At 30.9% G+C, this 24,535-nt stretch overlaps 1 protein-coding gene across 1 annotated transcript in view; it reads left to right on the forward strand.

The window, feature by feature from the left end:
* Positions 1–12,860: 12,860 nt before the first annotated feature.
* LOC136072077 (ankyrin repeat and SAM domain-containing protein 6-like) overlaps positions 12,861–24,535 on the forward strand; it is a 52,282-nt gene continuing 40,607 nt past the window's right edge. The window contains exons 1-3 of the mRNA XM_065820262.1: positions 12,861–13,701; positions 13,882–14,089; positions 16,820–16,953. Of these exons, the coding sequence (XP_065676334.1) occupies positions 12,948–13,701; positions 13,882–14,089; positions 16,820–16,953 (1,096 nt within the window). The 5' untranslated portion in view covers positions 12,861–12,947. The remainder of the gene's footprint in view (positions 13,702–13,881; positions 14,090–16,819; positions 16,954–24,535) is intronic.

Genomic DNA, 24,535 nt, shown 5'->3' on the forward strand with positions numbered 1-24,535 from the left:
AGATATCATGATTAATTGTGTCAAATGCTTTGGATAGGTCTATAAAAGTTCCTAATACAAATTGCTTTTTATTAAAAGAATCACTTATGCTATTAACTAAATCTAGTTTTTATTTCTTTAATTTTATTTCAGTTATGAAAAAGCGGTAAAACACATAAAAAAAACAAAAATACTCTTAGGCTTTGAAATTAAAAAAAAAAAAAAAATTAAAGAAATTATTACAAAAACTGTGTTAATTAAAATAAAAAAAAACATCAAATGGTCTGCTTAATATATGCATAATATATATGCATATATTAGGCAGACCATATATATTTAGTTCGATCCCCACCAAGTCACTGGTAGTACCGCGCTCAACTTGTTTCTCCGGGCAGCAGCCTTGTTCATCAAGATTCGTGTTTCGGAATTAAAGAGTTGAGAGAGGGTTGTAACCACAATAAAGAAGTCTTCTCAACTTTAGTAGCCTTCTCGACCTTGGGGAGGTGAATAACATTAAAAAAAAAATGCATAAACAGAATAAAAAATTTAAAAAATAAAACAAAAATAATAATCTATGTTTACAATGTGCAAGAACAACAAAATGCAGTAATTTATTTAAAAAACAGACTTGTTTTTGACCAAATAACATTTCTTACACAAATGCTTTTCTGGCACATACCACAAGGCCAAAACTTGTCGATGAGTCTTCAAATCATCTACTCTATAGAGCACTTTCAACCCATCAGGAGTATCAGGATTGGAGTGGCAAAAGAGAATAAAGACCACTTTTATCAAGAATAACTAATGAGATATGATTTTCTTTTTTTTTCAATACAGCAACTCTGAATAAGAATGCAGTCTTATTCAGAAAGAAGCATTCTTAACATCATCTGGTTTTAAAGACCAACTCAGCATCAATAAAAAACATATTGCTTAATTAGTAATATTTGATTAGTTAAAAATAACGAACCATCAAGTACATTGTATTAGAGAATCAAATTAAAAACATGTTATACATACTAGCATGTCTTTTAGATGGATGAAGTTTCAAAAAAGGTACTGGACCTTCATGCATCTGACATTTGCGTCATTTTGACAGACCAAAACTCGGATATAAGGATAGCAAGAAGTGACTTTTAGATTAGTGACGTCTCTTTACCGGAAAGCTTACATTTCTAATGTTGAGAATGTACCTTTCTTTTGGGAGATACATTAAATTCTAAAGATCTAGAATTTTTACCGTGACATGGGAACTGTATGCAGATTGATTTTGACAATAATATTGCAATATCCACCTTTTAGAACATAAATCATTATCAAATAAACTTATTTGAAGCAACTTGCAAACAGCAAATGTGTCAAAATAATAGGTTTATAGATTTTCAAAACATACATGAAGAAAAATTAGATTTCACTGTAAGCTGTTAAATATAAAATTTTCATGTTCTCTTGATAACAAAGTAATGTCATTTAGACATAAGCTCATTTGCTTTAAAACATGTTGAGGTACATATAATGTTAGAATTTTCGAATATGCTGCCTCAGGTGAATTTGTATCAAACACATCAATCCTAACTATTTGCATTTAAAAAACTGCTTTATGGTGCCTCTCATTGCGCATTGATGTTAAAAAAACGTACAATTTATCAAGAAAGTTTTCTAAAGAGCTATTACAGTCTATTACTTCTTTCAATTTACCATTAAAATTTTCCAACTGGTCATTTATGCTGTTTATGAAATTTCAACTTGCAAATTTCAAACCAAAAGCCCACTTAACACGAATTTATGCCATTTATGGTTATAATAATCTACAACAGTGGTTGGAGCTGATGAAATAAACATTGTATATAATTTGTAGTAATCCTCCACTGAGATAGCATATGCCAATTTATGAACAAGCTCCAGAGATGAAGTTTGTTCTCCACTAGTAATTCCTAATAATAAAAATATCTGAGAAATAAAAAATTCCTAAAATATTTTTATCTACCAGCTCTAGTTAATTAATAATAAATATAATAGTTACTGTTAATAAATACTACGTCAGGATGTTAAATACTGACGTAGTATTTATTATACGTAGTAAAAAGTGGTCACTTCAAGATCGGCGTCACTAATTGACGCCGATCTTGAAGTGACCACTTTTTTGTAATCGCTTTTTTCGGGAGAGTGAGAGTTTTGAAGGCTACATCTTTTGCGGATTCAGAAGAACCTGCCTCGATTACGTTTAGTTCTTCATCTACTTGTGATCTCCGCTCGTCTTCTTTTTTTTGAAGTTCGATGAATAACTTCCCATGTTGTGTTTGAATATGCTTTCGCAAGCCAGTAGTATTTGCTTGCTTTGTTGCAAGCTTATTTCCACAAGTTTTACACAGAGCAGATTCTCCTGTGTAAAACTTGTGGAATGTAAAATACAGTTTAATAACAAATAAAATGATTTTACTTTTTTATTATAATTTTATTTTATTTTTATTAAAAACAACAGAGCCGGGACGCTTCGAACTCACGTGGGGCCTGAGGCAAAATTAAGTTTTGGGGGCATTTACTGTAAATTTTACCTCTAAAAAATGTCAAAATAGTTAAATAATTTCAAAAAAATTATTACCAAAAAAAGACCCTTTGATAGGTGTGAACTTAATTTTTTGTTTGTTTTACAATTAATTACTAGGTATCTTTATATGAAACAAAAACAAATTCAGAGTGGGCCGGCATACAACCTGGCCCTCAATTTAGCACACTGTGCTTTACGATTTATGAATTATTGCTCCACCAATTAAATTAATTTTTTTTCAAATCTTAATAGTTAATAAACAACAATAGTTATAACGTAAAAATGTAAAAAAAACCTGCTTTTTTAGTTAAAAAAAAATTCAAAAATCTCAAATACTCATGAAAGACTTGAACCCAGAACTCCGCGCGTATATGCCATAACTTTTTCCGCTTGGCCACGCAAACTAACGATAAATCTAGTTAAGTTATTATATCTAACAATAATTCTGCCGGTAATTAATTTTAGAATTATTTCCCGAAATTGCCGGCAATCACCTTTTGAGATAAAGTATAAAAAATACCTAGTAAGTAGTGCTTACCTATATTTTTCTTGAAATAATCCCAGATTAAAGATGTTGTAAAAGGCATAACGAGTGAAGATTAGTTTTCTTTAATAACTAAAGTATACTTATGTTTAATTGTTAAAAACTAAAGTTTAGTTGTTGAATGTTGAACACAGAACAAAGCGAGAATTACGATACCACGAGAGATTTAATTAAAGTATACCAGAAAGAAAATTAAAATATAAATGCGATATTACACAATTATATAAATTAAAATAACTGTAGTGACTGTTACGAAATCAATTCCCTTTGAACAATCATTTCTAATAAGCGTTTAGAATAATTATTAACGATTGCATCACAAGCAATTCCCTTTGGAGAATTATATGAAAAACTCTAACTAATGATAGTTACAAAACTAATTCCCTTTGAACAACCATTTCTAATACTCGTTTAGAATAATCATTAACCATTGCATCACAAGCAATTTTCTTTGGAGAATTATATGAAAAACATTCTTTAATGATTGCAAAACTATTCCCTTGGAGATTATATCCGCACAGAAAGTTTTCGCTTAAATGGAATAAAAATTCGATAGAGTTGGAATAACGACATGGAAAATTACACATTGCAGGGGCTGATCCAGGTCATTGTTCTAAGGGGGTAGTCGGGCCAAAAAAAAAATAAAAAATAAGGTTTGCGTTTTTTCAAAATAAAACAACTGTTTCATTTGATATTTAGAATAATTTTAGAAAGGTTATAAGATAGTTAGTAATAATAAATATATTGAATGGTTATATAATTTTTTTTTTATTTTTAATTTTTTTTTTTATTTTATCAATAATATTTTGAAGTTTGACGTTTCTTAGGTAGGGGAAGGGGTAGTTACCCCGAATACCCCCCTCCCTTACCTTTTTGTCCGCCCTTACACACTGTTTAACATAATTTAATAATTTGTAAAAATTTCATATAGAAATAAATGTTGAAAAAATCTTTTCTTTCCTTTTAATCACGGTAGAAAAAGTTGTAATAAGGATAACAATTAAGAAATTAAAATACAGAAGTGGTACCACACAATTAGTTAAATTAAAACAAAGATACCAGATGAGAAATTAAACGATAAACATGATATCATACAACCAGCTTAAAGAACTTTTTTTTATAATAAATGAGCCATATATATATTTCATTAATTATACGAATTTACTATTTCAAATTACAAATCGTTTATAAAAATAACATGGAAGTTCTCATGATGACCCGAGTTGCAATACCAAATGATACTATCGGTACCAAACAATACCAACATAACCGATAACTTTTGATATTAATATCGATAGCGATACCGTAAGGTATCGCACCGAGACCAAACGATACCAACATAACCGATACTTTCGATACCAGTATCGCGTGATCTCGATATCGATACTGTATGGTATCGCAGCGATACCAAACGATATCAACATAACCGATACTTTCGATACCGGTATGCGTGATCTCGAAGTCGATACTGTAAAGTATAGCATCGAGACCAAACGATACCAAACAGTACCAACATTAACGATACTTTCGATACCAGTATCACGTGATTTCGATACCGATACTGTATGGTATCGCACCAATACCAGACGAGAAATCGAGACTCGAGACCGATTATCTAGTGTCTATTAAATACTACTTCAGGGCATTAAATACTACCTCAGGGCGTTAAATAAACAGTGTAATAGAGAAACTCTAGGAAAAACACCATGTAATCTCTTTCTGTCAACTCTTTGTCTGTAATAAAGTCTTTTTTTATAAATAAAAAATAAAATTTTTTTTATAAGATAAAAAGAAAATTTCTACTCATAGTGCAGTAAATGAATGTAAAAATGGCGAATATTGACTTGTAAAATGGAGACAGAAGCTTTATAAATTTCATGGAAAAAGGAAAGATGTGATTGTAAACAAATTAAAATTTTCACTACGGAGTATTAACTTTTTCCGATATTCATTTAAGCTAACCACACCCATTGGCAGAAGAAAAAAATTACTCTGGCAAGCTCCAGAAAAACCATTTGGTGGGAGCAATTTTGACACTTTCCTGATCTCAAAACTATAAAAACTGAAATCATCTATCACCGTCCGCAGAAGAAAAGTGAAAAAAGTGCGTTTAAATTTTTGCTTATTCTTAAAAAATTGAAAATGACAGCATTCAATACTTTTTAGCATTTTTACAGTATTATAAATGTTCTTTATTGTAGATTGGCATAAAAAACACAAAAGGTAACTGTTTAACAAAAAATAGCAAAAGATTATATTACAAATCTAGTTTTTAAATACTGTTTTTTTCTAAAACAAAAGATATTCAATAGTTGCTATAAAATAATCTGCAAAATCAGAAGAAACTACAATGGAAAATTGCACCTTTGATAATTTCATAAATGATCTTTAAGCTATTGTTGAGTACAACAGCTTTTACTCAACAAGTTATCCAAGAGTGAAATAAGCAGTTTTTCTCATTGAAATATTATTATATATTATTATGTATTATATTAGAAAATGTGCATTATTTTCTAGTATTCATACTTTTCTCTTGCTTACAAGCTTTTGCTGTTGTAGTCAAACAGACAGGTTTGCAGCCACTTCCCATACTCAGGGTGATCAATCGGCCTTTTGTATCTACTTCAGTGTAATTTGAAGTTGTGGGGCAAAGCCTATAGTGCCTTCTCACTGTATTTTCCAAGTGGTTTTCTTTGACTTTCAATGAACTCTTTCACGTGGAAAAATACTGCTAGAACCTTTGGAGTGATGCTTCCTCTTGTCAGAGACAAGTATGCAGTATGAAATATGAAATTCATCAATTCTTTCTACATAGTCAGGTTTCAATTTGTTTCTAAAGCATCCAGGAACCACTTAATCAAATTTTCGCAGTGTGTCAATTATATCAAAGATGTCAAATGCGCGATCTTGTTCTGCCATTCCCTGAATAAGATCCACATTCTTCAGCATTTTCCTGCATTCATTGCCAGCAAACTGCCCACCATGAAAAGGCTGTGGTTTGATATGTAGATCATTTGGCCAAATTAAGACTTTTGGCCAAGACTCCCTTAGAATGTTGTAAAGATGGTTTACAACACCCAGAAGCAAGTGGAGTTCCATTGGTGGAATGACGTCCAAGACAAGTGTGCTGTCTGGTACATTTAGAAGTGGCAAGTTGACAACATTTTTGAATAGCTTAGCTTTCTTCAAATCCTGACCACTTGCATTGAAATCTGCAAAGCATCGTCTCAAAAAGCCAAATGTTCGAGGGATGCCATATTGGGCTAAATTCATGTGAGAGGCATTACACCATGTGCAAGGGTGAGAGCTGGTATGTGACTGAAGGCCGCAAATAATGTTGGCTAACTTAAAATCTGTTGAGAGAAGGAGGTCAACTTTCTCGATTCCAAGAAAATTCCATGCTCTGTTCTGCCTCTTGAATGCCTAAACTTACTTTCAAGAAACCACCATTACCATCAAGGCACAGCTTTACAATGTGTGATGAATAGATTTGTCTTTTCAACTGAACATCATTGAGAAGATCTGCAAGATCTTTGCAATGCACAACAATTTGTTGGCGTTTCTGCAACTTATCATTGGTGACCTCAATTTTTGCTTGGATGAAATGATCTTTGAGTTGTTTTCCTGCATCACAAAATTTTTCATGGAAGTTAGGCTCCAAAATCTGACCCTTGGGCACGTGATGGATGATTAAAGCAAGCTTCTTCATGTTTCTGTTTGACAGGCCTGTGTTGACTTGCACTTGCACAAGATCCTGAGTGCTCAAGATAGAACCATCACCAAAGAGTCTTTTTGCTCTTAATGAACCTGAAAGTTATTATTACATCACATTATTTTCTTGATTGTATTACATTCATTGTAATGCCATCAAATTTTTTTAACTCAAGCAAAAAGCAACTGTCTCACTAAGTTGACTTTACTAAAAGTCTATTTTATGTTTCACTATTTGAAAGATACTAAAATTACCTTTAGTTAGTGGTAGGGGGCAACCACCATCTGCACGAGACAGTCTGATCGTACCAAGTGGAGAGAATTCTTTGGCTGCAACAACAGTGGATGAAATTTGCTCAGAGACTTTAGAATCCGTGATGGCTAGTTGTCTCATATTTTCTCAAAATATGAATGTGTAACAATTGTGCGAGATGCCTCTTCCAATAATGAAGAGGGAGTCTGAGCATCTTTTTTGAGTTTAGCCTGTTTCCAATTTTTCTTAATCTTCAATTGGGTGCTTTTCAAAAACTTTCATTCGACCAATCTGGCAGATTAGGCAGTCACAGTTGTTGTCTCTTGTTGAAGGTCGAACTTTGACAGGTGTGAAAAAGAGGTGGTAAATTGACTTCTACTCCATTCTTCTTCTTTCCAATGGTGATTCGGCAAGATCACATATTCCAAGAAGCACTCTGTTGTCAGCAAAATCAAGACTTGATGAAAGTATGCTCATCACATCATCCATCATAGATTTTGTGAGAACTCTGAAAACATTACATAAAGCTCATCAGATAATGTATACCACAAGAATTTTATGTTAAATATTCAAATGAAGAAATAAATGTTTCATAAATAAATCAAAGTATTAAAGAAAAAGAAAAAAATAACTCAATACCTTGAGCTCTTTCTTATACAGAGAAAACAGACGGTTCTTCGGCAGTCATTGTGTGATTTGGCTTGATTTGGCATTCTTTTGCTTCAAGTTAGGTTTAGAAACTAAAGAAATTATTCCTTTTTTTCTATAACAATACTGAAATATAGATTTTTCAAAGTAGACAGTTCAAAATTTGAGTTACAGCATAAATTTAAAAATGATAGTTGCTGTTTCCTGGATTTGATAAAAATTATATAAATTCAAAATTAAAAAATTATTTTTTAATCTTGGTTAACTTACAGCATGGAAGTTACAAACAATATTCAATTAATGATCACAAAATTTTATACTGAATATCTAAAGTTAACGTAACAAAAGTGCAATATAAATCATTAACAATTGCTCATGCTCAGATTTAGTAAAAATGAAATTACAGTTTTAGATCCTAACTAGTTTCTCTAACCAGATTATATGTTTTTAACTGTTTACAATTTAAAAATTTAAGGTTACTGCTGCTGTAAAAATGCCAAAAACTTTTAATGCTGTCATTTACTGTTTTTTATAAAGCAAAAGTTTAAAAATGAAATTTCTTCCACGGACGGTGATGGATGATTAGGGTTTATAGTTTTGTATAGTTTATAGTATAGTTTTGAGATTAGGAAAACGTCAAAATTGCTCCCACCAAAGTGTTTTTCTGGAGCTTGTCAAAGTAACTTTTTTCTTCTGCCATTGGGTGTGTCACCCTAAGTTGTACTTCAGCTTTAATGTTTACAAGAACTCTTTTTTCCTAAGCTCTTACTACTCGAAAAAAATGATACACTAAACTATAAGTATCTGATACATAAGGAGTTATACTAAGCTATAAGATTCTCTTAATTAAGGACCAAGATTCTCACACTTACGTAGCGTATATATTATGCTTTATTTTATGTTTTCTAAGAAAGAAATAAAGCATAAAACTAAAGAATATCAAAGATAAAGCTTTTTTTACATTAAATAACTTTACAGTATTTTAAAATGTTGAAGCCCTAAGAGCATTTCTAAGCTGAAGAAAAAAAATCTTATGAAGGTGATAACGAAGCATTAATTCATAGGTTAATTAAAGATGTCTTTTTTTAAATTTATTTATTAGTTTTATTGCCATATTTTGTATATATTAAAAAGTTTCTTATATATAAAAAATATGGCAATAAAGCTGATAAATTAACTAAAAAAAAAATTTTTTTTTACCAACACATTAACAACTTCGCAAAAATTCTCTAAAATTTAAAAATACTCAGATATTATTTTAAAATCCTGTAAAGCCAGTTGATTTAAAAAACTCTATCCTCAAAATCCATATCTGAAAATTATAATGAAAAATACTTTTGGCTTGAGTCGATTTGGTTTGTTTATCTCCACTAAACTTGTGCAAGTCAATTAACATGCGTGCGTATAGTAAAGTTTATAACTATAGTATATATAGCGTATAGTATATATATTGTTCACCAGCCTCGCACCCCTTCTTTATCTATTAGACTGGCGCAGATGTATTTTTAATACATTGTTTCCAGTTTAGGATGTTGAATGCAAGATTTTCTTGACTCAATGCATGGGTTTTGCTTGTGTCTCTGTTTTTATGACTAGGCAACTCATTCTATTATCTCCTAATGAGGGTACAGCTCTAAAACTCAGTTTTATGGTTTTGAGGCCAGCCGGTAGTCAGGTTTCCCGAACTCTGTGGTAGCTCTCAGAGAAGCTGATTCCATCAACAGTAGAAAAATATCTAAGTAATAATTGTGCCATGTTGCGCATGGTTGGTGTCCTTTGTTTGTACTTTTGGTGTGCATTGCCAAGGCCAAATTTAAAGTCCTTTGTTAAGACTTAGGGTTTATTAATAGTAATGAGGCAATTGCTTGGGCTATTAAACAGTGTACTGAGTACTATCTATGCTTTGAGTCAAGTTCTTTAACAAATTTAAAAACGAATAAAGTACCAAAAACTATAAAACACAACAGACCATCATCATTACAAAGTTCTCTAAACCGATCATTCACTAATGATAGGTTTAGAGAACTTTGAAATATTCGTGGCCTTCGAAGTAACCTTTCTTCTGTTGAGTCTTATCTCTTGCAAAGTACACCAGACCTACTTGCCCTTTGTGAGACTAATTTGAGTTCAGCTGTCTCATCTTGTGATCTTAATTTTGATGGTTATCTTTCTTTAACTCGTAATAGTTACATGCTTGGTCTAGGCATTTATATTCGTAAGAATTCACCCATTTGTCGGGAATTTCGATTTGAATCCAAAAACTATTATTTTATGTGCTTTCGTTTAGCACCACTTCACTCTATCGCCTTTCTTTTTGTTCTATATTGCTCTCCTTCATCTCAAGACTGCACCCTTTTCGATGTTAGTTCTGATCATATTGACCAAGCCCTCTCTCTTTATCCATCAGAAAATACCATTGTTGAAGGTGACTTTAATGCTCATCACACTGAATGGCTTGGTTATAATGTCAGTGAATCTGCAGGTATGAAAGCCCACAACTTTTGCCTTTCTCAATCCTTAACTCAAATTGTCAATTTTCCAAATCGCTTTCTAGACAACCCGAATCATTTACCTTATCTACTCGACTTATGTCTTGTTTCTGATCCTAGTCAGTGCTCAGTTTCTCCACGTTCACCCTTAGGTGCTTCTGATCGCGGTTTGATCTCTCTAAAACTATATTTCATTCTTCTTCATCATCTGAATCCCCCTTTCATCTTACCTCATACAACTACCTTAAAGCTGACTGGGACTCTTTCCGTGATTTTCTTTGTGATAGCCTTTGGGTAGAAATCTTTTGTCTTCCTGTTGACAAATGTGCTTCTTACTTAACTTCGTGGATTCGGCTGGCAAGGAATCTTTTATTCCCAATCGACGATTCCAATTCAAGCCTCACTCTTTCCCATGGTTTTCCTTACATTGTGCTGCTGCGATTGCTAATCAAAACCATTTCTTCCATATCTATCAGAAAAACAATTTTCCAGAAAACAGATGTCTGTTTATTACTGCTGGGAACCATTTTAAAAAGGTTTTATATAATTTCAAAGCCCGCTATTCTCAGGTCATGAAATTTTGTATTTCATCACAAAAATTAGGCTCTCGTGACTTCTGGAAAATCTTTAATAGTATCAATAATAAGGGAAAATCTGTTATTTGACCTCTCTTGTATGGTTCAGACTTTGCCACCTCACCTAAAGACAAAGCTAAATAGCTTGCTAAGAACTTCTCATCAATATCATCTATTGATTCCACTAGCTGCGTTCTACCTGACATATTCGTCAAACAGGTTGATCCATTGCCTGGCATTCGTATCACATCAGCTCCTGTATCAAAAGTGATTTCCTGCTTAGACTCTTCTACAGCTTGTGGCCCGGACAACATACCTGTTATAGTCTTGCAATAGTGTTCTCCGGAGCTGTCATTTACATTTTAAACTGTACATCAAAACTATTTAACAAGTGCTTATCAGAGTCTTGTTTTCCAGCCTGCTGGAAAGCGGCATCTGTTATCCCTATTTTCAAAAGTTCTGGGAAGTGATCTGATTTGTCTTACTACCATCCCATTAATCTTCTTCCTATCATAAGCAAGGTTTTTAAATCTTTAATTAACAAACACTTTATCTCTCATCTTGAATCTAGTAACTTTCTGATCATCGAATAGATTTCGATGTTCTCACTCTACAGCTGATTTGCTAACAGTAATAACCGATAGGTTTTATCGTACATTAGGTAAAAGTGGAGAGGTTAAGGCCATTGCTCTTGACATTTCTAAAGCTTTTGATAAAGTTTAGCATGCTGGTCCTGTCCATAAGCTTTCTTCTTACGGTGCATCTGGTAACATCTTTAAGATTATTTAATTCTTCTTTTCCAATTGTAGTATAAACGTTGTCCTCGATGGACAGCACTCTTCTTTATATCCTGTATCTTTAAGGGTTCCTCAAACTCCTTTTGAGCTTGAAAAAGATCTTACTTCTGCTACAGCATGGGGCTCACAGTGGCTGGTGAACTTCAACTCAGATAAAACTCCTTTTTTTCCGCCAATCGTAATCGCAATAATCTAGATCTTCCTATATTTATGAACGGTAAAGTACTTATCTGCTAAGGTTGCACCTCTTTATCGAGGTCGACACTTTCTTACTCCAGGTTTTATTCTCTATCTCTATACATCTCAAATCCGGCCTTGTATGGAATACTGTTGCCATATCTGAGGCGGATCTTCTAATGATACCCTTTTTCTTAGAGACAAGGTACAAAAACGCATTGTAAACATAGTTGGACCTGCTCTTGCAGCCATCCTCCGATCATTATCACATCGTTGTAGTGTTGGTTCTCTTTTCCTTTTCTACAAATACTATAATGGGCACTGCTCTAAAGAGTCTCTTGTGCCATCGACTAAAATTTCTAAAAATATCTCGTGTTACTCATCATTCAATTAAATCTCACCCTTTTTCTGTTACTGTTCCTAAGTGCTTCAAAAACTTTTATTCGTCTAGTATTTTTCCTCGAACATCAGTTCTTTGGAATTCGCTTCCTTCATCTTGCTTTCCTGATTCATATAATTTGCAATCTTTTAAGTCGTCGGTCATTCGTTATCTTGCTCTACAATCTTTAATTTTTCTCTTCTCCAACTTCCAACTCCAATTAATGGTTGTTTGCAGCCTTGTTTGAAGCGAAGATGTTTTTTTCTTTTTTTTTTTAAAAAAAAGTCTTATATTGAAAACACATGAAAACGGGATTTTGTTTTTACATGTGACTTTGGCAACCAATAAACACCCTTACGGTACTATATGAAATTTTTGTTAAAATAGATAGTACCGAGATTCGGTACTCCACGGCGATAATTAATAAAAGTAAATTAATTAAAGTTTCTTGAATGAGTTTGTGCATAAATCACTAAATTTATTTCGTATTTTAATTTTTCATTAAAACTATTAAAACAATAGTGTAATTAATACTGTGTTTAAATAATATATACACACTTTTTATTTTGTATATATTACAAAATAAGATTTTTATTTTGTATATAATACAAAATAAAAACTTAATTAATGAGTATTTAATAATTTGTGTAAGCGATTAAATAAACAGTAATAAACACATAATCATTATGTGTTTATTACTGTTTATTTAATCATTATGATAATGACGGTTTGAGTGTTAATTTCTTGAAATATGCAAATTAAAAAAAAAAAAAATTTATACACCTTAAAAATTTTAGGTAAAAAATATTTTGAGGATTTTAGTATATTTAAACAAAATGCTTTTATAATGAATATTGATCAGAATCTGGTAAAATCACTTCTTAATGCATCTGAAAGAGGAGATTTGGCAAAAACTGAGTTATGCTTAAAAAGTGTTGCTGTTGATAGTATAGATGATCAATCACATACTGCTTTACATTTTGCTGCAGCCAATGGTCATGAGACCATTTTACGTGAGCTTATTAAGAAAGGAGCTGGACTTGAATGCAGAAACTGGTGCGGGTGGACACCTATAATGTTTGCTGCCTATTATGGGCATTACAATGTAGTTAGTATTTTATTACAAAACAATGCAGATGTAAATATTCCAAATTCAAGGTTAGCCACACCATTAACTTGTGCAGCTCGCTGTGGCCAAATAGCAATAATTGAATTATTACTTCAAAATGGTGCTAAAGTGAACCAGACTGATAATCCAGATGTTACTCCACTAATGGCAGCTGCTCAACATGGGCATACATCTATTGTTAGTTTGCTTTTACAGTATAGTGCTGATATAGACTATAAGAATCCACACACAGGATATACTGCTTTAATGCTGGCAGCTTGTAATGGTCATTTAGATGTTGTTCGATTGCTTATTGAGAAGGGTGGAGCTAATGTTAACTTAAGAAATATTCTCAATCAAAATGCATACAAGTTAAGCATTTTAAGACGAAAATTTGATGTTGAAAAATACCTAAGTGTTAGAACTCAAGCAATTGAGCAAATGTTACCAATAGTTCGCCCATCATCAACTTTAATAGATATTGTGAAATCTGGTATGTTTGTTAAAAACATTTTTTTTTACTTAAAATATATATATATATATGTATTTATATATATATATATATATATATATATATATATATATATATATATATATATATATATATATATATATATATATATATATATATTTAATAGTTTTTTGATTTATATTTATTTTAAATTTAATCTAGGCAAACTTGAGCTTGTTCAAAAAATGTTAAACAGCGGTCATAAAATTGATGTGAATGAAGTTGATTCAGATGGAGCAACACCTTTGATTTATTCATCCATGAATGGGCACTATGATATTGTGCTACTTTTGCTAAAAGCAGGAGCTAAAACTGATATACAGGATCAACTTCATGGATGGACAGCTTTAATGCAAGCCACATTAAAGCAGTAAGCTTTTATTTTTTAATCAGCTTTGTAAACTTTCTTTACTAAGAATTATACTAAGAATTCTGCTTACAATTCAGGTGTATAAATAGAATCCAGATCCTGCTCTGCATTTTTTATATCTGCAAATAAAAATCGAGTTGCTGACATTAATAAGCTTTCATAAAACCCATAATAAAACATTCTATTACTTTTTGATGTAATCTAAAAATTATTTATAAAGTGTTTATAAAAGTATATTAAAGTAAAGTATAAAGTATAAGTAAAATAAGGCAACAATTCTAATATTATTTCAGTTTTGTTGCTCATAAAAATGCTTTTTTAATTAATTTTATAATTACTGGTCTTCAGTACTGTTTTTTTATATATGTCTTTTTATTATGTAAACATAGCTTCAATGAATAAATGAATAAAAAGTCATATAAAATCAAAAAAGCATTAGAAATATTACTTACTCCATGTTCTGATTCTGAGATGCCAAACTTAGATATAGTTGATGTAGAAGAAACATATGTACAACAATGGATTGATGTAACTCTAATATAGATCTCATAGTTAAAGACACCGATGCAGAAGAAATAATAAAAACACTGATGAAATTTAAAATAAACAAAACACTGATTAAAAGTATTTGAAATATATATGAAAAATTCTGATGTTCGTTTATTTACTTAAACAAAGCGTACCATTTTTACATAACTTTTATGTATCAAATATATGGATTACACACAGAGCTCAAATATATAAAAACAAAACTTAAAACAGCAGAAGTAATGATTAATCAAATATATTTGCATGGCTTATTGCTTTGGAATTGCATAGCTTATTGCTTAGAAGGCTGTGCTCCATCTATGAATGAGTGAGACTATTTTAAATTCCTTCTTCAGATCTCAGTGTTGATGGGTACCATTCTTTGATTCACAAAGACTTCAATAGTCTTTGTAATCTAAAGGCATTTTTGTGATATTTTTTTTCAAGCTTTTTCACACATCACTCATAGAAAAATTACGAAAAGTTTGAGAAAAAATTGAAAACATCTCACCGAAACGCGAAATTAAAAGAAAAGTAAGGGAAAACATACTCAAGTTTTTTTCTGAATATTTTATCCAATCAATTTTCCAGATTTTTAACTTGGATGATCTATGGGACAAAGGAATATTTATTATTGCAAGAAATCGATGTAAAAAGGTGCTGTCTGATACTAAGCTCCATTATTCTCAGTTTATTAAGTCTCTTATCATATCTCAGAAGTTAGTTTCTAAAGACTTTTAGAAAATCTTCAACAGCATCATTAAAAAAGATAGGTCTAATATTCCATCTTTCATTCATGGGACTGATCTTATTACCTCTCCCAAGGATAAGGCAGAACTATTTGCAAAGAATTTTTTTTCTAATTTGACTATTGAATCTTATGGCCATTCTCTTCCTTCCACTCCAATTAAACAGGTTAACCATTTGTTCGACATTCATCACTCCAGTTTCCGTTGCTAAAGTCATATTTCTATTAAAATCTTCTATGGCTTGTGTTCCAGACAACATTCCTGTCATAGTCTTACAAAATTGTTTTCCAGAACTCTCTTTAATTCTCTCTAAACTATTTAATAAATGGTTGACTGAATCTTGTTTTCCTGCCTGCTGGAAAATGGCATTTATTGTTCCAATTTTTAAAAACTCAGGTGAACATTTTGACCCCTCTAGTTATCTTCTGATCAGTCTTCTTTCTGTTATTAACAATGTCTTTGAGTCTTTGATCAACAAAATTCTCACATCCTATTTTGAGTCAAATAACTTACTGTCAGACAATCAATACGTTTTTCGATACTCTCGATGGCTGACTTGCTAACTGCTGTGACTGAAAGATTTTATTGTGCATTAGATGGAGGCAAAGAGGCTAGAGCTGTTGCTTTTGACATATCTAAACTTTTCAACAAAGTTTGGCATGCAGGTCTTATACATAAGCTTGTTTCATATGGTGTATCTAGGAAAGTTTTTAAAGATTATCAAATTGTTTCTTTCTAACCGCTTTATTAAAGTTAACTTTGAAGGCCAACACTCTTCTTCATTTCCAGTAACTTCTGGGGTACCTCAAGGTTCTAACATTGATTCTGTGTTCTTGTTCCTTTTTTTTTTAATTTTTTATTATTTAAAATGTAAAACAAAACATCCTATAGTCCTTGTCCTTATGCAAACTCAACTTAGTTGTAAAAAACTTGAAAAGTGAAACTGGAAATCTTAAAATAGACTTTAATATTTACATAATTTTAAATTTACATTAGTTAGACATTTTCTTATAAAAGAAGTGCTAAAAGACTTGTTCTCGCCATTAACTTTGCTTTAATGTCTGCCATGAATGAGTAATGACAGCAGTAAGTTCAATATTAAAATATTTATAGGATAAGTTTTAACTTTTTAACTTTTTCATTAAAATAGTTATGAAAGCAACTTACATAGTAGAAGGAAAACCCTAATATAAAACCTCCAGTTTAATTGAAGGGAAGAGTTGGAAGAACTTTTAAGCCTTAGTTAAAAGTGTTCTTTTTTTTAGTGTTGCAATAAGTTCTGATCTGAAATATTCATCCTGTAAAAAAAATGTTTTAACTCTTTCACGATTTCATATTTAAGTTATAAAATAGCTACATGTCTAAATCACAAGTTGGAAAAAAATAGATGTTTGTCAATAATATATAATAAAAACATTTATAAAATTTAGTCTGTTGTCTTTTATTATATTAGGCATGTACACATTGTAAAGCTGTTGATCCAACATGGTGCTGATGTAAATGTAAAAGATTTTAAAGGGTTTCTTGCATTTGACTTAGCTACTTTAGTTGGTGTTCCTGAGATTACACGATTGTTAGTTCCAAATGGTATGCAAAGTTTAGCTATTTTTTAATCAATTATTTTATAAAATTTTAGTAATAGTGACTTATAGCTGTATATAGATTTATAGTTAAAACTTATAGTTATATATTAAAAACTGTATAAATTTTTTTTATTTTTATATTTACCATTTTTAAGAACTGTTTAAAAACTTTTTTTAATTTATATAAAGAGTTAATTCAAATTTTGCACAAAAGAACTTACCTCTCTCTTACCACCTCCCCTTATCTCTCTCCTACCTTACCTCTCTCCTACCTTACCTCTTTTTACCACCTCTCTCTTACATTACCTCTCTCTTACCACATCTATTGTAAAAATTATGTATTGTTACTGCAGCTGTTCACTGCTAACTATAATTGTATTTGTGATAGTTAATATTTAAATAAGCAGTGAATCTAACTATATGCAATAATTACAGTCATAGAAATAAAAAGTAGAAAAATTAAATCAAAACAAATTATAAGTTAAAAAAATTTTAAAAGTGTTTTTCATATTTAAAGTGACATAAAAGTTATAATATGTATTATTACTATATTTTTTATTTTATAATATGCATTATTACATGGTAATTGGATATTCTATACTATTACCTTAATCCAGACACTTTTTTAGGAAAAAGAAAAAAATAAAGAAGAATAAAACTAAACAATAAATACTAGCTATTAGTCCACTCTAGTACTGAAGCCCTCGCATCTTTTTTTTTATACTACATGCATATTTGAATACATGCATATATCTAACTATATAGCAACTGAAATATTACTTTTACTGCATATATATATATATATATATATATATATATATATATATATATATATATATATATATATATATATATATATATATATATATATGTCTTATGGGACACATCATGCAGACTTAAGTCTGCATGATGTGTCCCTTAATATCGAGCTCAAAATTTTTTTAGGCTACCCTTATATATACATATATATATATCTCTATATATATCTCTCTATATCTCTCTCTCTCTCTCTCTCTCTCTCTCTCTCTCTCTCTCTCTCTCTCTCTCTCTCTCTATATATATATATATATATATATATATATATATATATATATATATATATATATATATATATATGTATATATATATATATACATATATATATATATATATATATATATATATATATATATATATATATATATATATATATATATATATATATATATATATATATATATATATATATATATATATATATATACTAGGGTGTCCCATAAGTTCGCGGGCACTTTGCGACAAAACTTTATTTCATTGTAACTTAATATTTATTAACAATTATTCTTCAAAGTAAATTCCATTGCTTTCTACAGCTTTCGTCCATCTTTGCGCCAATTGCTCAATTCCGCGACGATACCATTCTGCCGGTTTGGAAGCGAAAAACTCTCTACACCCATTTTCGACCTCCTCCAAAGAATCGAAGGTCCTACCGCGAAGAAAGTGAGCCATCGAACGGAACAGGTGGTAGTCGGATGGCGCAAGGTCCGGACTGTATGCAGGATGAGGAAGAACTTCAATTCCAGGCAACTCCGAAATTTTTTCCTTGGTGCGAACGGCGGTATGTGCTGGAGCGTTGTCGTGTAGCAGGAGCGCGCGCTTTTGATTGACCAAGGCAGGATAACGAGCCGAGAGAGCGGCGTAAACACGATCGCCTTATTGGCGTTACGGAAGAAGACCCACTTTTCATCTCCAGTAACAACTCGACGCCAGAAACGAAGGTCCTTGGGGTTTTTGAGCAGATGGGTGCAGGTGTCGACGCGTCGTTTTTGCTGCGCAAGCGTCAATTCGTGAGGAACTTCTCGGCAGCGCCTATTGACGAGTCCGATTTGATGGAGGTGGCGATCGATGGTGGACTTGGCGATTGATGGTGGACTTAGAAGGGCCGAGCTCTGCTGACAATCTGCGGGTGCTAGTTTGTGGTTGCTGCTCCACCAGCTCGCGCAGTGCCTCATTGTTTACTGTCGATGGACGGCCTGACCTGGGTAGATCTGCAAGGCTGGTTTCGCCGTTGTTAAAGTGCTTGAACCATTTGGCCGCTGCGGTTTTCTTGACCATTCCCTCGCCTTCCACATTGCAAATTTCAGCTGCTGCATCTCTTGAACTCAGTCCTTTTTTCCAATAGTGACGCAAAAGTACGCGAATCTCATATTTTTCGTCCGTCATTTTAGAACTAAAAAGACACATTTTTAAATCACAATTACAAAAAGCGATACACCATTTTAAAGAGGAATAAAAATACTACAAAATAATATCAATCATTAATTGATTTGAGTCAAACGTCATAAAAAAAATTATGTTTGTAAATATTAGCTTCAAGTGCCCGCGAACTTATGGGACAACCTAGTATATATATATATATATATATATATATATATATATATATATATATATATATATATATATATATATATATATATATATATATATATATATATATATATATATATATATATATATATATACTAGGTATATATATATATATATATATATATATATATTTATATATGTATATATATATATATATATATATATATATATATATGTATATATATATATATACACATGGCACGACAAATAGATTTTTTTTTAATGAACATTGATGTTCCTATCTTTATTTATTGACGAACATCTAATGTAAGAGGTAAATGTCAAATATGACATTTTTATTTTTAAATAATTTTAATCAAATAATTTTTTTTATCCAAATAATTTTTTATTAAATTATAAGGGATTTTTATCTTGAAATAATTTTTGTTCTAGTTAATAAATTATTAGATATATCAAAGATGCTTTGAATTTTATCAATTTTTTTATTATTTCAAAACAATTTTTCATGTATTTGCAAAGTGCGTGCAAATTAATGATAACTAATATGCAATAACCTTATGGCTGTTATCAATTAACACAAAGTAGTGAATTTTTCTCAACTTAGTTCGTTAAATTTATTTACTTATAAAAAACGTATAAACTTGAAGAAATTAAATATTTAATTTATATTAAGTTATATTAAGTATTTAATAAGTTATCATAAAAGTTATTATTAAATACTTAATATGATATTATTATATTTATAATATTAAGTATATTTAAATACTTAATAATAAAAAGTCTTATTATTGAGTCTTATAAAAGTCTTATTATTATTATTATATAATACTTAATAATAAAAGGTCTTATCATTGAGGTTGTTAAACACGCAATAAAAAACAAAAACTGTAATAAACATCATGGTGATGACACAGGTTTCAAAGTGGAGGGGCACAATTGTCAAGTTCTATAAAAATGTCCTTTATATCTAGAGTTTTCTTTAAAAAAAAAAAACATTTAAAAAAAAAAAAAAATCTAAAAAATATTAAAATGTATTTTAGAAAAAACGTGAAACCCCACCCCAACTCCTTCTCCCAGTGTCGTCGGCTCTGAACATAATAGTTCTATATATTCTATAAGATTATATATATTTCAGCAAAACTTTAAAAATCTTTTTAAAACTTTTAAAAGTGCTTTTAGTATGCAAACAAACAATACTTCACTTTAAAGATTATAAGAAAATTAAAATAAAAAGTACTCTTTTGAAGAAAGCAATGTTTTGGCATGATTTCTTCTAAAGTAATTGCAAATGCATTCATTTTAGCTAAAACATAGCATGCATTTGTAAACGCATGTAAACACCATGCTAAAACAATTTTTTTTCTTCTAACAAATTTTTTTCGTACTTTAACTTATAAGTAATGCTATTGAAAGTTTTAGCATGGTTTCCTTTAAAGTCTTTGAAATGCGTTTTAAATTTTAGTAAAATTTAAAACGCATTTCAAAATAAAATGTACGAAAAGTCCTAAGAAGATGTACAAAAAGTCCAAAGAAGAAGTACGAACAGTCCAAAGATGTATGAAGTGAAAGATTTATAGAGATGATTATATGGTCCGAACTACCTAAAGGAGAACAAAAAGAAACTGAGCACAAGTTAAGGTCAGAGAAAAGACACAACTCAAGGAGTGAAGCTAATTGATTAGGGTTGTCTGGAAAATGAGTCACAAGGTTGACTATCTTAGTAAGAGTTTGAGAAATACAGAAGTTATGTGTTTTAATGCCAGCAGAGTCAGTGGTGTTAACTGAATTGAATTAACTGTTGGATAGTTATTTTGAAGACCATGAATATTTGTGAAAGATATATTAAAACAGTTGTGGGGATTGTTTTTTATGTTTATAATTTTGGGTTACTTTAGGCATGATTTAAGTTTGAGCTTAAAGTAAGAGCTTGACTCATTCATTGATAGAGCAAGACATCCCAAGCAATGACCTATGCAGTTACTCAGTCCTGCCAATTTTTTGTTTCTGTAAAAAAATTTATGAGTCTTGACTCTTGAAAAAAGAAAGAGATTTGTAAAAATCTTATTCAGAGGATATGCTGTCATAAAAATTTTCTGTTAAAAAAATTTCTTAGTTTTTCTAAAAACAACCTTAAAAAACCTTTAAACTTAAATTTCAAAAGAATTATTACCAATTAATTTTTTTGTTGACCTGATCCCGATCTCATATATATATATATATATATATATATATATATATATATATATATATATATATATATATATATATATATATATATATATATATATATATATATATATATATATATATACATATATATATATATATATATATATATACATATATGTATGTATGTATGTATGTATGTATATAACCTATATGTATATATCCTAACTCTTTTAGTTGACAGATTTTTTTTTTTTTTTTTTAAACATCTTCGCTTCCAACAAAGCTGCAAGCAGCCACTAATTAAAGTTGGAAGTTACTGAAAGAGAAAAAATAAAGATTGTAGAGCAAGATAATGATTGACGGACGACTTAAAGGATTGCAAATTATATAAATCAGGAAAGCAAGATGAAGGAAGCGAATTCCAAAGAACTGATGTTCGAGGAAAGAAACTAGACGAATAAGCGTTTTTGGAGCACTTAGGAACAGTCACAGAAAAAGGATGACACTTAATTGAATGACGAGTAACACGAGAATGAATTTTAGTAGATGACACAAGAGACGCTAGCTCTTTAGAGCAGTGCCCATTATAGTATTTGTAGAAAAGAGAAAGAGAAGCAACATTACGACGATGTGATAATGGTTGGAGGTTGGCTGCAAGAGCAGGTCCAACTATGTTTACAATGCGTTTTTGCACCTTTTCTAAAAGAGAAAGGGCATCATTAGAAGATCCGCCCCAGATATGGCAACAGTATTCCATACAAGGCCGGATTTGAGATTTATAGAGATAGAGAATGGAATCCAAAGTAAGAAAATGACGAGCTCGATAAAAAGATGCAACCTTAGCAGATGCTAATTTTGCAACTGATTTGATAAATGGTTTCCAAGAAAAAATGGAAGTAAGAGTTAATCCTAGAAGATGAAGAGTAGATGACTCATCGAGTACATCACCGTTCATAAATATAGGAAGATCTAAATTGTTGCGATAACAATTGGCTGAAAAAATTGAGTTTAATCTGAATTAAAGTTCACCAGCCACTGTGAGCCCCATGCTGTAGCAGAAGTGAGATCCTTTTCTAGCTCAAATGCCCCCTCCAAGCAATCAGAGGGTGTTGGTTTCTTATCACGACATGAATAAATGGTAGTATCATCAGCAAACAATGCCACCTCAGATGTGAGAATATCTGGAAGATCATTAATGTAAATTAAAAAGAGTATAGGGCCAAGGATAGAACCTTGAGGAACCCCTGAAGTTACAGAAGAAGAGTGTTGTCCATCAAGGACAACTTTTATGCTACGATTTGAAAGGAAGGATTCAATGATCTTAAAGATGTTGCCAGATACACCATAAGTAGAAAGCTTATGGATAAGACCAGCATGCCAAACTTTATCAAAAGCTTTTGAAATGTCAAGAGTGATGGCCTTAACCTCTCCACCTTTATCTAATGCACGATAAAACCTGTCAGTTATCACTGTTAGCAATCAGCTGTAGAACGAGAAGATCGAAATCCATATTGATGGTCAGAAAGTAAGTTATTAGATTCAAGATGAGAAATTAAGTGTTTGGTAATTAAAGATTCAAAAACCTTGCTTGTAATAGGAAGAAGACTGTAAATGATAGGAAGAAGACTGTAAAGAAGATCAGTAAATTGGAATGTTAGACCCGAAGTTGTTGCCAAAATTTTCGCTGTGATAATGTACTCATCAAATTTAGTCTGATTGTAACTGGATTCCAAAAATGCTACAGTAGATTTTAATACTTCAATGGAAATTTTGACATTTGATGAACTTGACTGAATAATTTTGTTTGTGCGTTTTATTTCGTTCAATACATCATGCCAAATAACAATCCACATATAAATTCCAAAGTATCCATTTTAGCAACAATAGATTCAGTTGATAATTTGATGGTTCCATCACAATCACTTTTGGCAACTTCACGCTACGCTTCATAAATCTTTTACATATTTTCCTTGATCACTTTTACAGCTCTGATGTGACTCTCCCATCTTGTATCACTTAAAGATTTAACTGTAAGTGATGGACACTTCGATTCTAAAATACTCCAACGTTTTGTGGAACGGGAAAAAAAGTTATAAAGGCTTTGAATAATTCCGAAAAATGTCACAATTTCCAATCCAACTTTTACAGAATCAACAACAGCAAGATTAAGTGAATGTGCTGTACAAGAGACAAAAGAGTGCTCGCTTATTTCTATCTAAAGTTTTCTTTTGTAAGCTTTTGTTTTTGCTTCTCATATATGCACCATTGTTGTATGCCTGACCTCTCATATCTTCAAGTGGAAGTTTATTTTCATTTTTTGCAGCCACAATTTTTTGCTCGAATCCATGACCTGTAAAATTAATTTTTATTTATATACGTTTCTTAACTTTTAACATATATTACATCAGGAAAATTTCAAAAATTTACAAACCTGTGGTATCATCAATAATAATAAAATTTAAGAAACTCTCTCGGATGTCGACAACCACTGAGTCGTTATGTTTTTTTATGACTAGATATTGTATAATAAGAGTTAACTGTTCCTGATGACTGGCATTTGGAGTGCAATCCACAATAATGGAGTAGTATTTGGCTTTCCGAATTTTAATTTTAAGGATTTCCAGAAATTGTTCAGTTAGTGGCATGAGCCACTAACTGAACAATTTCTTCTTGGATATTTTTGCTTAAGTAATGAGTTTTGTTTGGATTTTCCCCTGCTTTGGAGACATGATATTCCATAATTGGGTCTAATTCTGCCGTAAGTTCAACTATTTTCAGGAAATTTCCATTGTTTTCTTCATACAGTTTATCAGATGATCCTCTAAATGCTATGTTTTGTGATGCCATCATAATGATTATGGAAATTATCTTTTTTAAAACATTATTCCATTGATTAATTTCATTCAAAAGTTGCTATTCCGTATATAAACAATCAACAGTTTTTGAACTTTGTAGTCTTCTTTTCAACTCGATCCAATTGCCAAAGCTTTCAATATGATTAACATGAACTTCATGCTTTGTTAAATTTTGTGATAAATGCCTTTAGTCAG

This window comes from Hydra vulgaris, chromosome 15 (assembly GCF_038396675.1).
Source record: "Hydra vulgaris chromosome 15, alternate assembly HydraT2T_AEP".
Classification (NCBI taxonomy): domain Eukaryota; kingdom Metazoa; phylum Cnidaria; class Hydrozoa; order Anthoathecata; family Hydridae; genus Hydra; species Hydra vulgaris.